This window comes from Phyllobates terribilis, unplaced genomic scaffold (genome assembly GCF_046119375.1).
Source record: "Phyllobates terribilis strain yellow unplaced genomic scaffold, ASM4611937v1 Scaffold_4__5_contigs__length_816908805, whole genome shotgun sequence".
Lineage (NCBI taxonomy): Eukaryota > Metazoa > Chordata > Amphibia > Anura > Dendrobatidae > Phyllobates > Phyllobates terribilis.
In genome coordinates this window covers 645,458,537-645,474,502 of record NW_027362764.1, presented here as the reverse complement: position 1 = coordinate 645,474,502, position 15,966 = coordinate 645,458,537, and the positions used below count along the sequence as shown (strand labels likewise).

Sequence of the window (15,966 nt, the reverse complement as noted above, 5' to 3'; positions counted from 1 at the left end):
TCGATCTCCAGTTTGTAGCGCAGATCTGGTCCAACATGACCGCTCTGCAGCTTTACCAGCTCACACAGGGTATTCTCTATGCGACAGTGCTGCTTTCTCATTATAAGTCTATGAGACTTAGAACAAAGCTCCACAGACTTACACTGAGAGAGTGACTTCCGATGCTCACTAGTGTTGAGCCACCCCCGTAGTGTTCGAGTTCGGTTCGGTTCGTCGAACACCCGTGTGTTCGCCGAACTGTTCGTCGAACTGTTCGTCGAACACCTTCGAACACCGTTAAAACCAATGGCAGGCAAACAAAAACACATAGAAACACATAGAAAACACCTTCAAAGGTGTCCAAAAGCTGACAAACTGCTCAGAAGACATAACTAACACATGGAAAAGTGACAAGTACATATAGTCATGCGAAAATAAAAGAGGTGGAGGAGTAAAAGGAGGGGGAGACACAGATATAGGCATGTCATGCCCTTCTAAAATCCAAAAAGTGAGAAGCCGACACGGCCAGTCCGCTCCTGCCCGTGCCACCTCCGTGTCGCCGGGTTTGTGCCAGAGCCGCGGTGAACCCTGACGGCCAGCCCCCCTCTCCCAATACTGGTGCCTGTCCGCTGGTGGGTCGAGCGAGCCCCCCTGTGGTGGAGGCAGCTCTAAGCTTTTTAATTTAAATTGTCTCTCTAATTTGAATGAATACACTTTAAATCCATTTACAAGGATCTATTGGAGGGCAAGTCTCATGCCAGCAGCCGCGGTAATTCCAGCTCCAGTAGCGTCCACTAAAGCTGCTGCAGTTAAAAAGCTTTTATAAGGATCGAGCTCGGCTGTCCACCGCAAGGCATCCTACTGCCAGTCCCAGCCCCTATGCCTTGGGGTGCCTCCTGATGCTCTTCACTAAGTATCCCATGGTCCCGAAGCATTTCCTTTGAAAAAATTAAGTGTCTAAACTACAGGTGGTGCAGCTTGCTTAACAGCCGGGATAATCCGCTCACTAGCAGACACTGCTACTAGGCACAAAGTATTTCCTGGGCTAGATGCAGTTAAAAATTTGTAATTAGATACTCTCGTTGGATGCTGAGAAAGCATTCCATAGAGTCTCCTGGCACGCCATATATGATTCTCTTAAAAAGCTTGGGGTAGGGGTCTAGGGGACCCTTTTATAGCCAAAATCACGGCCCTGTATCGCAATACGTCACCTAGGCTGAAGATAAATGGAACTGTAGCACCCTGAGGGCTCGGTTGCTACAGACGTATTGCACCTCACCCAGAGGTGTGATATCTCACTCTCAGGTAAGGATGGAGTGTGGATCAGGACCCGACACCTGCATGCATTACACCACATTGCCGTGGGGCAGGGCGACCAATATGCCCCTGAGATGGGCACGACAGTCCCTGTCCCTGGCTGGAGTGGGGGGAGGGAACACTGAGGAAGGGGAACCCTGTAGTGCAGGAGCAGGGAGGAAGCAGTTCCTGGGTGCATTGAGAAGGGAGTATAAAAGGTGGGCACCATCTTAGTTCAGTGCAGAGAAGTCTGAGCAGAAGTGGCAGGGAGCAGGGGCTCTGCATGAGCTCTGCTCCGGAGGCGGGCATAGTAACAGAGGCCCAGGCCTGGAAGAGGGAGAAGGAAGGAAGAGGAGCGGAGAAGGCTCCAGGAACGAGGAATGAAGGGATCCCAGGGGTGCGGACGGGCGAGTCGCCACCGCACGCCCGAATCCACCTGCGTGGAGGGGTCAGGCCAAAGGGGGAGACCGGTCCCCGAACTAGTGGAGGCAGGAAACGACCCTCAGCTAGAAACCGGAGGCTCTGACATTTTATGTGGCGCAGCCCCTCGCTACACCCGCTAGGAAGGCACCACATAGGGTCAGGGAAACTGGCGCCAAGTTTACCAAGAGGAGGCCCGAGGCAGCCGGACAGAAGTGTTGGTAAGAAAGGCCAGACAAAGGACACGCAAAGGGGGTCCTGTGAAGTGCTCCAAAGTTATCTGGGAGTTGTCTGAGCCCCTCACCTGGTGAGCACAGTACGACGTGGGCAGCCGTTACCTGCAGACGTGGTCTGGATAATAAGAACTGTGAGTAAAGGCCCTGAACTGCATCACTGACTCCGTGTCGTTACTGCTGCTGCCCTGCACCATCACCCCCATCCTCCGCATACACTGCCCTGAGGCTATACTCCTCCCGTGGGGAGTTATGCTACGCTCTGCTGCACCCACAACACCAGCCTCAGTGGTCTGCCCTGTAGCGGCGGTTCACTCTGACCGCAATCCACGGGTGGCGTAGTCGGACATTTAAACATGAAAACCACATAAATAGTTCCGCCACTGGTTTGACCGCCCTGAGCCACGGAACTGAGTCGCCGCCACGAAGACTACAACCACCAGCATCCACCATAAAGGGTCCGGCTCCGGGTGTCCCAAGGCCCAGGGGGTGCGTCAGAACATTTTCATCACCTTTCACAATCACCAATGGGACAAGGCAGTGATGTCCTCTGTCCCCTCTCTTATACATCCTAGTGACGGAGCACCTGCTCTCATCAATTCGCCATAACCCCAATATTAGGTGGATTGAGGTGGGAGGCACCGAGTACAAGTGCTCTCTATTTGCTGATGATGTCCTAGTATATATCACTCAATCACATATATCCATCCATGCTGTTATGGCTGAAATAGATCACTTTGTTACATGGTAAAATTTTAAAATCAATGCAGCGAAGTCTGAGGCCCTCGATGTCTCCCTCCCCAAATCCATATAGGATTCCATCCAGTCCAACTTTCCCTTTGCCTGGCCCTCACAGGGTATCAAATACTTAGGAATTCCTATTCATAGAGACCTCTCCCATCTATGTTATCTTAATTTTGGGCCCTTTATTGAACAACTCCATACAGACCACGGTTGGCAAGTTAGAACTGTAAGATTCACTACGTGAACCACTGGTGTTTTATGGAAAAGCACATGTACACTGCGTTCCAAATTATTATACAAAAAGTGTTTAGGAGTGATAAGGGAAGAATTTGTTTGTTTGTCAGTTAAACTCATTGATGGTGATGTGTATCAGGGCTCTTTATATCACTGTAAGCAATTGCAGACACCTGTGCTAATTAGTTTGGCAGGTGTGTCCAATGAAAGGCAAGACTACTTAAGAAGGCTCTCTCACATTATTAAGCAGCCTACATTTTCTGCCAAAATGGGAAAGAAAAAGGATGTGTCGGCTGCTGAGAAGCAACAAATTGTGGAGTGTTTAGGTCAAGGCATGACTACAATCAACATTGTGCGATGATCAGGATGAAGTGTCTTGGCAATCAAGAAGTATGTAGCTGATTCACAGTACACACGTGTGCGTGCTGATAAGGGCAAATTGAGGACTCTTTCCTACAGGCAATCACGTCAGGTTGAAAGAGCAGCGGCAAAAAAGCCTTGTCATAGCAGCAGACAAGTTTTTGAAGCTGCTTGTGCCTCCAACGTCCCCCGAACAACAAGATGCAGGGTCCTTCAGAGGTTTGCAGCTGTGCATGCGCCATCCTGTCGACCTCCTCTATCCACTTCACACAAGCAGAAACGGCTCCAGTGGGCCAAACATTACATGAAGACTGATTTCAAAACTGTTTTGTTCACGGATGAGTGCCGTGCAGCGCTCGATGGTCCAGATGGATGGAGTGGAGGATGGCTGGTTGATGGACACCCCACACAAACACGGCTACAGCGCCAACAAGGAGGAGGTGGAGTAATGTTTTGGGCTGGAATCATGGGGAGAGAGATTGTCGGCCCCTTTAGGATCCCTGAAGGCGCTAAAGATGAACTCCATAATGTATGTGGATTTTCTCAAACAGCACTTCCTGCCATGGTTCAAGAAGAAGAACCGTGTATTTCACAGCAAGATCATTTTTCTGCATGATAATGCACCATCTCATGCTGCACATAAAACATCTGCATCTCTGGCTGATATGGGCATAAAAGGGGACAAACTTATGGTGTGACCCCCATGCTCCCCTGACCTCTACCCCATTCAGAACCTTTGGAGCATCATTAAAAGGAGTGTCTATGATGGCGGGAGGCAGTTCACATCTAAGCAACAGCTCTGGGAGGGTATTCTGTCCTCATGCAAAACAATTGAAGCAGAAACCATCCAAAACCTGACAAATTCAATGGACGAGAGAGTTCAGAAGCTCCTTTCGAACAAGGGGTCCTATGTGAAAATGTAACATCACCTAGAATAAAGTTTTGAGTTGAAAACTGTTTGATTTCAGTTTCTAACAACCTGCTAATGCTTATAATTTTAAAAATGACCATTTTTTTGGTCTTTATTAAAATGAAAAGGTTGATCGAAAAGTTTGGGGGATCTAAGAGTGTGGCAACCCAGTAGTCATGATTACTTCGAATTCTGACAATATGAGGGTCATGCTGCAGGTAGTGCAGCAAGAAGGCACTTATGTGCCTTGCGCATCTCGGAGCCCCAAAATTATTTTCCGGGCTAGATGCAGCTAAAAATTATTTTTAATTTTAAATCTGGTGAAGCTTTAGTATAGATGGCCTAATAGGATCAGTGCTGCACACTGCTACAAAGCCCAAATTATTTTCCAGTCAAGATACAGATAAACATGATTAGTAATTTGAAAGCTTAAAACGGTTGGTAGGGTGATTTTAACCAATCATAAAGCTTTTACTCTCCCCAGGATGACACAGGGGTAGAAAAGTCGTTTCGGATCCATGATTTGTTCATCTTTATGAACGTGAGTCTGTCTACATTATCAGTGGAGAGCCGCGTGCGCTTATCTGTCAGCACACCACCAGCAGCGCTGAACACACGTTCAGACAGAACGCTGGCTGCGGGGCATGACAAGATCTCCAAGGCGTAAGTGGCTAGCTCTGGCCATTTATCCAGATTGGAAGCCCAAAAAGAGCAAGGGTCCAGTGACACAGTCGTGGCTTCAATGTTTACTTGGAGATACTCCTGTACCATCGTCTCTAGGCGTTGACTAGGTGTCAGACTTCTTGTCTCCTGTGGCCTTGCAAAGGATGGGCTAAAAAAGTGGTGAAATGATTCCGCAAAATTGATGTTACCAGCAGATACTGTGGTTCTGTTACGGTTTGAGTGCTGAACACTTGACGGTCCCACGGTTGGCAAGTTGGAACTGTGAGATTCACTACGTGCACCACTGGTATTTTGTGGAAAAGCACATGTAAGATTCTGCAACAGTCTCTGCTGATACTCCTGCATGCGTGCATCCCTTTCTATGGCAGGAATAATTTCTGCAAATTTACTTTTGTACCGGGGATCTAACAGTGTGGCAACCCAGTAGTCAGGATTATTTCTAATTCTCACAATTCGAGGGTCATGTTGCAGGTAGTGCAGCAAGAAGGCACTCATGTGTGTTGCTCATCCAGGAGCACCAAGTCCCTGTTGTGTTGGTGGCGAGGTAACAATCATGCTTGCTTCCTCTGTCCTCTCCCCCCAACCTCGCACAACAGAAATGTGATCAAGGTCTCCCTCATCTGATGAGTCTTCCATCAGTTCGTCCTCCACTTCTTCCTGGGCTCCTGCACCTTCCTCACTAGTTTGGCTGCTACCATGCGCCCTGGTAAAACCATCTCCCCCACCCTCACATGCCTGCCGCCTTGGTGCTGCCGACCGTCTGGACCTTGCAGATGTTAGCCCTTCCGCATACAACTCCTCCTCCTCTACTTCCTCCACCTCCTCTTGTGCCACCACCTGACTCCGAATTCTGTTTAACATGTGCCCCAGCATGTAAATCACCGGAATAGTCATGCTGATAATGGCATCGTCAGCACTAAACATCTTCGTCGCCATTTCAAAACTGTGCAGAAGGGTGCATAGGTCCCTGATCTGAGACCACTCCTCCAGCGTGATTTGCCCCACCTCTGAATCTCGTTGGCCCAGGCTATACGTCAGAACGTATTGCACCAGGGCTTGTCGGTGCTGCCACAGTCGCTGCAACATGTGCAGAGTTGAATTCCACCGGGTAGGCACATCGCATTTTAGCCGGTGAAGTGGCAGGCCCAACGACTTCTGTAGAGATGTAAGTCGCTGAGCTGCGGGATGCGAACGGCGGAAGTGAGCACACAGCGACCGTGCCCTCTGCAGAAGGCCATCTAGTCTGGGATAGTGGGCTAAAAATTGCTGGACAACCAGGTTCAACACGTGAGCCATACAAGGCACGTGTGTGACATTGCCCCGGCGAAGGGCCGCACCCAGGTTTGCAGCATTGTCGCACACGGCCTTCCCTGGTTTCAGGTCCAGTGGAGACAACCATTCATGAAATTGGTTCTCCAGAGCTGACCACAACTCCTCAGCTGTGTGACTCACATTTCCCAGACATTTCAATGTAAAAACCGCCTGATGACGTTGAGCCCTACTGCCAGCATAGTAAGGAGGTGTGCAGGATCCCTTCTGCGCAGTTAGAAAGCTTGTGGCATGACCAGACAGGCTTTGGGTGCAGGTGGAAGACCGAGAGGAGGTTGAGGAAGCAGAAGCAGTGGAGGAACTTTGACATAAAGAGGATTGACGCACAACTCGTGGGGACGGCAAGACTTGGACAGCAGCCCCTTGTCCTGCTGTCACCATAGTTACCCAGTGCCCAGTCAGCGACATGTAACGCCCCTGTCCATGCCTACTCGTCCAAGTGTCTGTGGTGAAATGCACCCTGTCACACACAGAGTTTCTCAAAGAAGCGGTGATGTTGTGTGCGACATGCTGGTGGAGCGCAGGCACACCTTTCTTTGAGAAGTAGTGCCGACTGGGCATCTGGTACTGGGGCACTGCGACGGACATAAGGTCTTGAAAATCCTCTGTGTCCACCAGGCGGAAAGGCAGCATTTCTGTAGCCAAGAGCTTGCAGATGGTGAAATTCAACCTCTTAGCTTTCTCATGGCTAGGAGGAAATGGTCTTTTACTTGTCCACATCTGAGGGACCGAGGGCTGGCTATTGTGCTTAGACGGGGTTGATAAGGGTGTCCCCGGCAAACTGCCGGTCTGTGAGGAAGATGCAGGCGGACATGTTAGGTTGCCTTGATCCAAAGGTGGTGCTATCGATGTCGGACAGCGCTCAACACCAGCTGGTGTTACCACCTCCAAAGAAAATGATGACCTGCCAATCACGCTGGCTGTTGCGGGTAAAGAGGTGGCAGGTCTGCGCCCCAAAACAGGTGTGACTGCTGTCCCCCCAGTCACAGAGGATGAAGAGGCCGCGGATGCACAAGATATGGCAGACGGTGATTGGCCCGGCCGGCTAGGCCGCATTGTAGCACACTGAGCTTCCCACTGCAACTTATGCTTCATGTCCATGTGCCGGTTCATGCATGAAGTACTCAAACTATGTATTTTTTGGCCTCTACTTAGCTTTTGCTGACAAATGTTACAGATAACACGAGTTGGGTCATCTTTATCGATCTGAAAAAATGCCCAGGCTATGCAAGGCTTAGCACCCATGCGACCTGAAGAGCCACCACGACTTGTGGTGAGAGGCAGAGTTGTGTTTGAGGATGCAGTTGTTGACGTGCTTCCAGTACTACGTCTCTGTCCAGGAAGGCGCAACCTGACCTCGTCGTCACTAGCATCTTCCTCCACCTCCTCTGCTGACCTCATCTCTTGGCTGACTGTGGGTTGACAGTAAGTGGGATCTCCGACCTCATCATCATCACCCTGTGCGTTATCACACCCGTCGTCCTCAGAGCCAACCTGTTCCTGCCCTGACAAAAAACTAAAGTTGTCGCTCCAATCAGGTATTTGAGTCTTATCATCGTCTTCCTCATTGTCTCCACCAACAGGAGTTACAGTTTGGGAATGAGGGTCTACATTATGGTCAGAACCTTCTGCGTCTGGTCCTGGATCCGACTCATAAAGATTCTGGGCATCAGTGCAGATCATTTCCTCGTCTGGATTCACAGAAGCGCTGGAGTCGACCTCTGATTCCCAGGCTATAGTATGAGTAAACAGCTCTGCAGACTCAACCATCTGTTCTACCTCATACTCAGACGGGCAGCTGGAGATTTGGGAGCTGTGAGGAAGCAAGTGCGATTTGGGTGACACCTTTGAGGACTGGAGTATTTGTGATGTTGAAGTTGATGTGGAGGAGAGCCCACTTAAAGGAGCACTTGATATCCGTTGAAGCACCTGCTGTTTTTGTGCCTCATCTGGAATTTGTAGCGATTGGCGTGGCCGTAAGAAAGGGATCTTATCACATTGTCCGCTAAAAGAAGTAGACATTTTAGTTTGGCTGGAAGATGGTCTTTCTTCTGCAGATGTTACTGTTGCTTTAACACCTACCCCACGGACACAACCTTTTTTCCCCTTCCCAACACGCCTATTCCCCTTTCCACCAGCAGCAGGCCTTTTTCCACTCATTTTGGTGGTTAACTAATTCACAACTCTGGAGTTGTTTGCACAAAAAAACAATGGATGGTAACCGAGCAGAGCTGAGTGGCCAAACTGTGGTATTAGGCCAAAACTATTGGCTGGGTTAGATGCAGAAAAAATTATTTTGAATTTGCAACCTGATGGAGGTCAGTATAGATGGACTAATACAAATAGTCCCACACACTGCTAGAAGCCCAAATATTTTTTCAGAGGTACTGTAGATGCAGATAAAAATTATTTTTAATTTGCAACCTGATGGAGGTCAGTATAGATGGACTAATAGACCAAGTCCCACACACTGCTAGAAGCCCAAATATTTTTTCAGAGCTAGATGCAGAAAAAAATTATTTTTAATTTGCAACCTGATGGAGGTCAGTATAGATGGACTAATAGACCAAGTCCCACACACCGCTAGAAGCCCAACTATTTTTTCAGAGCTAGATGCAGAAAAAAATTATATTCAATTTGCAACCTGCTGGAGGTCAGTATAGAAGGACTAATAGAACAAGTCCCACACACTGCTAGAAGCCCAAATATTTTTTCAGAGCTAAATGAAGAAAAAAAATATTTTTAATTTGCAACCTGATGGAGGTCAGTATAGATGGACTAATAGACCAAGTCCCACACACTGCTAGAAGCCCAAATATTTTTTCAGAGCTAGATGCAGAAAAAAATTATTTTTAATTTGCAACCTGATGGAGGTCAGTATAGATGGACTAATAGAACAAGTCCCACACACTGCTAGAAGCCCAAATATTTTTTCAGAGGTACTGTAGATGCAGAAAAAAATTATTTTTAATTTGCAACCTGATGGAGGTCAGTATAGATGGACTAATAGACCAAGTCCCACACACTGCTAGAAGCCCAAATATTTTTTCAGAGCTAGATGCAGAAAAAAATTATTTTTAATTTGCAACCTGATGGAGGTCAGTATAGATGGACTAATAGACCAAGTCCCACACACCGCTAGAAGCCCAACTATTTTTTCAGAGCTAGATGCAGAAAAAAATTATATTCAATTTGCAACCTGCTGGAGGTCAGTATAGAAGGACTAATAGAACAAGTCCCACACACTGCTAGAAGCCCAAATATTTTTTCAGAGCTAAATGAAGAAAAAAAATATTTTTAATTTGCAACCTGATGGAGGTCAGTATAGATGGACTAATAGACCAAGTCCCACACACTGCTAGAAGCCCAAATATTTTTTCAGAGCTAGATGCAGAAAAAAATTATATTCAGTTTGCAACCTGATGGAGGTCAGTATAGATGGACTAATAGAATGATGCTATGCCCAAAAGATTTTACTTCACTAGGTGCAGTAAAAAAATTGGTATTCTATACACAGGTGTTATATCTTGCAACACAGATAGGCTACTCCACTGACTAACACACTCTGCAATAGGCCAAAAAGGATTAGCTTTGCTAGATTCAGCCAAATGCTGTGAAAAAAACTTGCACAGCACTGGCACAGACCTGCCTGGCAAAAACTGATAGGAACTGATGTAACCTAGTCCTGAAAAGGACTCCAATTACAATTAGTCTTTACTCCCACAATCTATCTATTTAAGAGCACAGACCTGCCTGATAAAAGTCGTAGGAAATGCTGTAACCTAGTCCTTAAAAGGACTGCAATCACAACTATTCCCTACTCCCAAGCTATCTGTATATTTGTGCGAAAATTGGCTTGAAATTAACAAGGTATAGCGCACACAGCAACAGCGGTGCCGTCTAACACGCAGCTGCAGCAGTGAGAAAATGGTGGCGACGGGGAAAATGGCTTGGTCTTATAGGGCAAGGACATGTGACATACACTGCCAATGACACATGCCCTTGCTTGTGTGAAAAAAAGCACTTCGCTCCGTGTGTGCGCTGCTGATAGGCTGACAGATTGCACCTCCCCACTGCAAATGCGGGAAAGAGAAAAAAAAATGGAGATCTTCATTGTTCCTGCAGAGATCCATCCCCTGCCCCTCCCCCCGCCCCGCTGTACACTCAAACTGCGTATTAACATTAATTTTCATCATTACTGAGAAAAAATCCAGTTATGATTTTGGTGCACGAACAGTTATCGAACATAACCTCGAACAGCCGAATTTTTCTCAAATTGTTCGTGTTCGCCGAACGGCTCGAACACCGCCCAAAACAGCTCGAATTTGAGATTGGCGAACAGTTCGAGTAGAACAACGCTCATCTCTAATGCTCACCTAAACCCTGTATGAGCTACTTAGTCTGCTTTCAGGTCACATTCACCAGAAGAGAACTGGAGCTGCGCTGTAAACTGGAAAAGACCGTGATCTGTAAGTATTTTAATACACTTACACTACATTACATAGATAATTAGGACAGATTGTTGTATAAAATTTTGATGAGACTTCTTGAACTTCCATAATGGTTTAGAAATGTCCAACTTTAGTATCTTGAACAATAATGGACAGTCTGTATAAAAATGTTTTCATATGTTTATAACATTGCAGGGTGACTGCCGCACAAGAGAGGAAGCAATCATTCTTGGGGTAGCACTTTGTGATAATGGATTCATGCATCACGGTACTATATAGGGTTCATTGTTTTATGAATTTTTTTATATTATCAGTTTGTTTTTTAATCACCGATAACTTTTCTATTTTTTTGCACTTGTAATTGACTTTCCACTTTTTCTTCTTACTATATGTGTTTTATATATATTTGTTACAATACTTTATCATAAATATAGAAATCAAATGCACCAGAGTGTTTTCTGTGTAATGTGATTTTTCATTTGTCTTACTGGGTATTGTCTAGTGTTGGAGAAGAGTGAGTTCAAGGATGAACCTCTGTTATTTCGATTCTTCTCTGATGAAGAAATGGAAGGATCCAATATGAAGCACAGACTTATGAAACATGACCTGAAAATTGTTGAGAATGTTATTGCTAAATCTCTATTGGTAAGTACCGGACTAAAGAGGAAGACTGCCAGTGCTTACATTCTTCTTATCTCCAAATAGATTTTCATATCCATTTTATTTTAGGTGTGTTTATTACTTTAAAGGGATCAAAGATGGAAAATGTCATAGACAAACATAACTTATCTGATTAAAGGGGTTGTCCCATGAACAAAGCCCATTTTAATTAATAGATCTTGGAATAATAATACGTTCCACAATTAGATGTGTTTAAAAAAATGTTCCTGTGCTGAGATAATCTTATCAATGTGCCCCTGCTGTGTACTGTGTAATGGCTGTATCACATCGTGCAGGAACATGGTCTGATCATACCACATCTGCTGGCCAGGAGGTGAGGAAGCAAAAGAGTATACAGACATTACAGCAGGGGATCACAGCTGCTGCCCTGTCTGTATCCTCTCTTTTGTTTCCTCCCCTGTCCAGGAGATGTGGTATGATCAGACCATGACCCTGTACGGTTAGACACAGCCATTACACAGTACACAGCAGGGGCACATTTATAAGAATATCTCAGCACAGGAATATTTTTTAACACATTCAATTGTGGAATTTATTTATGTCCCAAGATCTATTGATCAAAAGTTACTTTGTTTGTGGAGTAACCCCTTTAAATACTTATGGCTCTGGTGCTACCACATTTGTCCTCACCTGTTTCTTTTTCGTATGCCATCTATCTTAGCATCATAGCTGTGGCCAGTCACTTGTGGAGATGGTTCCCAGAACATTGCTGGAGCGACAGGGAATTTATCAGTAAAATATTTGGTATTTATGGTATTTACAGTCTTTGGGCAAATCTTAGTTGATTCTCTTATTTCTTTTATTTTCTAAAAGACTTTACAAGGTTACTTAGTAGGTTGCTCCAGGGCTAGGTAGGTAATGTAATCTTAAAGAGTAACCATTGTTTTAATTTTTATTTAATACAATAATAGTCATATATCTTATGAGATAAATCTGCTTTTTTCTCCTCCTTGATTGATATTTCATTCTCCAAATTCTCAATCTCATCATGGGTAAAATCTGTCTTCAACGAAGACAGATTTTCCCATTATTGATATGAGATTACAGTTGGTGCTTATAAAGTTCAGGAGAACTTGAAGCAGAATGACTGTGTCAGCCTCTAGATCCTCCTTTCTCCATAGAATCTTATGAGCACCAACTGTAATCTCCTTTCTCAGTAATGTGAACATCTGTCTTCACTGAATACAGATAGTATCCATAAATTGAGAGAGAAAGATCAATCCAGGAGGAGATAGAACCAGATTTCTCTGATAAGATATATTGCAAAGTTGCCTATTTTCATGTGTACTATTGATTTATGTAATACAAAGTATAAATACGATTACTCTTACAATTTCCACTGGCTATGTGCAATGCCTGAGATACAAGGGGGCACGTCCAGAATTTTTGGAGTAACACTTTTACTAGCACATTTTAACCTATAATCCACCAACACAGTCCAAAGATAGGGCTGATGAAATTAATAGAATTCATACAAATCACGCACAATCAAATAACCCACAGAATTAAAAATAAATATGTGCTTTTTTGATTTACATATGCAGAATAACCCATAGATATAATAAATATGACAATAATGTGCAGATGGACAAACCCTACAAAATAATCCCCTAAAAACAATGCAGGAAGCCCCCAGCACAGTCCTGTTCATATGCAGTATATATACCACAACGGTGCACAGATTAATATAAAAAGTCACATAGGAGTTGAACTAAATAGTATCGCAACACCCAATGTGTCAAACAAGCAGTTAATATAAAATATTAAATATTGCACTATGTTCTAATGTAATTACCTGTGGACTTGGCATGACGAGAGCAGGGCAAACCCCTCAGTAGAAACCACTCAAGTTTTACTAACAAAGTTTACCATTGAAAATAAGAATAATCCAGATTGAGAGACAAGGAGAAGAGGTTGGGGTGAAATCTCTGTATCTCGGAGAAGCCCTGTGTCATAGTTATCCTTTCTCAGTGACAGCTTATAGGAAAATAGCAGAAATCCTGGTCCCTGAGATCAACACGTAGTGAATTTTACAGAAATCAGGAAATTACCGAAGAGTTTATAAAGCATAGCACACTTTACTGAAAATGGAAATGTTCCCTGTGCATGAATACAAAGTACATAAGTACAACGTTTCTTTGAATTACTAGTAAATGACATAAATGACTTTAGATTGAGCAAGGTAACGTCTAAAAAGATAAGTTATGCAAATGTATCGCCTGAAAGGTTATACCAGGTAAAATTGTTCCAACAGTAACGCATCGGCACAACGACATGTCCTGTGTAATGATGCTCTCTGAGATGCTGATAGTAGCAGCCATAATATCATACAGGGGCAAGATTAACTATGATTAAAATGTATTTTCCTATAATTAATAAACCAGGGAAGCTATGTATTTATTTTATGTAAGATCAACCCCCCCCCCCCAAAACTGCACATATGGGCAGGCAGGTCTTTGAAATGTAAATCCGTCAACTCCTTTATGTCTTCTATCTGTTGCTGCATTCCCAAGAAACCATTGGTTTAAATCATATTTGCAAATGACTCACAAGAATGGCCCAATCACAACTATTGCTTTTCTAACATGGCTGCCGGACATGTTCTTGAGGGGAGATATGTATCGCTGAGGTTGGTAGCGTCAGTGATGTAAAACCGGGAAAGCATGCTCCAGCACACATAGTGCTGAGACGGTTAATAGGGTGCATCAGGGCCGTTTTTTACGAGCAGTCATAAGAGACGGGTGGGATTGGCTGCTCACATATCCCTACCCCAGGGTGTGTGTATAAAATGGAGACCGAGTGCCTCATTCAGTGGCTGTGTCTGGAGATGTGTGGATCTCCAGAGTGTTGGTGTGTGTTCGGACCTAAGGACTGGACTGTAACCTTGTATGGACATTGTACTTTGTGTTTACACTTTGGGCTGGGAAAGGCTGTGTTTTTGTTTTGCTTCCTGAGTGGTTTATGCTAAACCAGCCTGGATTTTCCTGAAAACGCTTCTGTGCCTACCTCAACCACAGCCGAGTGAGTAACCGAACCCTACACTTTTTAAAAAACACAACCAGCTGCCTCCCCAACATGTTTCACCATAACTGGCGTCTTCAGGGGGAATGAGGCTGCAACTATTAACAATACTTGTGATTGATCCATGATATGGAATAAGTGGTGGTCCGCGGCCCCAATAAGCCATGAATTATCAACATGAATAGTCTACAGTTTGATTAGGGAGAAACTTTGCTAGTGGAGAGAGTCAGTCCATACTAAATAGTGGGACTGAACTGTTCGTTGATGTGTGAATATATAAATGATTCATTTACTGGCCTATACTGTCAGTGCTAATAGTTAATTAAGTGCTAGTAACAGTATCATTTAGTCCCACATACTGTAAATAGAGGGGATAATTGAAGTATTAGAAGTGGAATATCGCCGAACCAAGAGGAGACGTCATCGGGTAGATGAGATCACTAAGAAAAAATGAACCCTTAAAAGGGTCAGTATAAGGATTCTTTCCATTAAAAGCAAATCAATAATTTAGGACTAACAGAATATCTAGTGACCAACAGAAAGATTGTAGTTTTAAATTTGCACAATTTTTTAAGTTGACAAATAAAAGTTATATATTAATCATATAGAATCTTTAGTTAGGGATGATTTGCCTTATAGCAATTAGGTAATAAGTTATCAAATATCCTACTCTGATTCTCCTTGAACAGTTGAGGTGTAACATATTCAACCCTCTGACATGATGTCACTGGGACAGGAAGTAATGTCTTTTGAGTGACAGATGCAGACAGGGGTCCATAATTTGAAGCAGATGGGGGTCATCACACAGAGTAACCACTTTGATCATGTTACATGACATGTTGTGACTGTCACATAAGGCCCATGCTGTTTTACTACTGATTTTAAACTTTATTAAAATGAGGACATATTCTCTTCTGTGCTTATCTGCATAAAATTTGTAGAAGTCTAGAGAACAAAAATACGTTTTAATGTCAAGTTGTTTTTTCTTTTTAGGTTATGGCACCGTCTACCACTAAATGCTTACTGATATGAGTTTACAATTTTCTTATCCAGGTAAAACCCAGTGATGGGAGCTATGGTTTTGCCCTAGAAGATAAAAATAAAGTGCCCATTGTTAAATACATTGAGCGAGGATCCAATGCAGAGGTGAGATTGCCTTAGTTTATCCCAAAAATGAATCTATTGTTTGAAAAAACTTTTTTTTTTAAGAAAATAGGATTTTTTTCCATTTATTATATTTGTTTATTTTCTTTTGTTTTAAATAGATTTTTTGTAATCAGAATTAAAACAGAGCATGTTACATTTATAGCAAAAGATTCTATCAGAATTCAATGTGACATGCCTGTCCAATCTGTTATCAGATCGTTTCCTTCACTATTTTCATCATACCATGCAGCTGCACATGCAACCCCTTTAGGTCTGCGTAAAACTAAGTTCCCATGATGAGTATTTGCTGCATTTCTTCAGCTGCGTCTTTTTGTTGTGCAAAAAACACCAAGTATTATAGTTTCAGCAAAGTGGATCGGATCACATCTTTTTTTGACACAGCAGAAACTGAAACTGACCAGTTTTGAAATCCACGACATACCAATTTCTATTGAGGCAAAAATGTGGTTTATTTGCG

The 15,966-nt window shown here is 44.0% G+C and overlaps 1 protein-coding gene across 1 annotated transcript in view; it reads left to right on the top strand.

Moving 5' to 3' along the window:
* PREX2 (phosphatidylinositol-3,4,5-trisphosphate dependent Rac exchange factor 2) overlaps nt 1-15,966 on the top strand; it is a 538,104-nt gene that overhangs the window by 264,413 nt on the left and 257,725 nt on the right. The window contains exons 15-17 of the mRNA XM_073679425.1: nt 10,836-10,908; nt 11,143-11,285; nt 15,396-15,488. Of these exons, the coding sequence (XP_073535526.1) occupies nt 10,836-10,908; nt 11,143-11,285; nt 15,396-15,488 (309 nt within the window). The remainder of the gene's footprint in view (nt 1-10,835; nt 10,909-11,142; nt 11,286-15,395; nt 15,489-15,966) is intronic.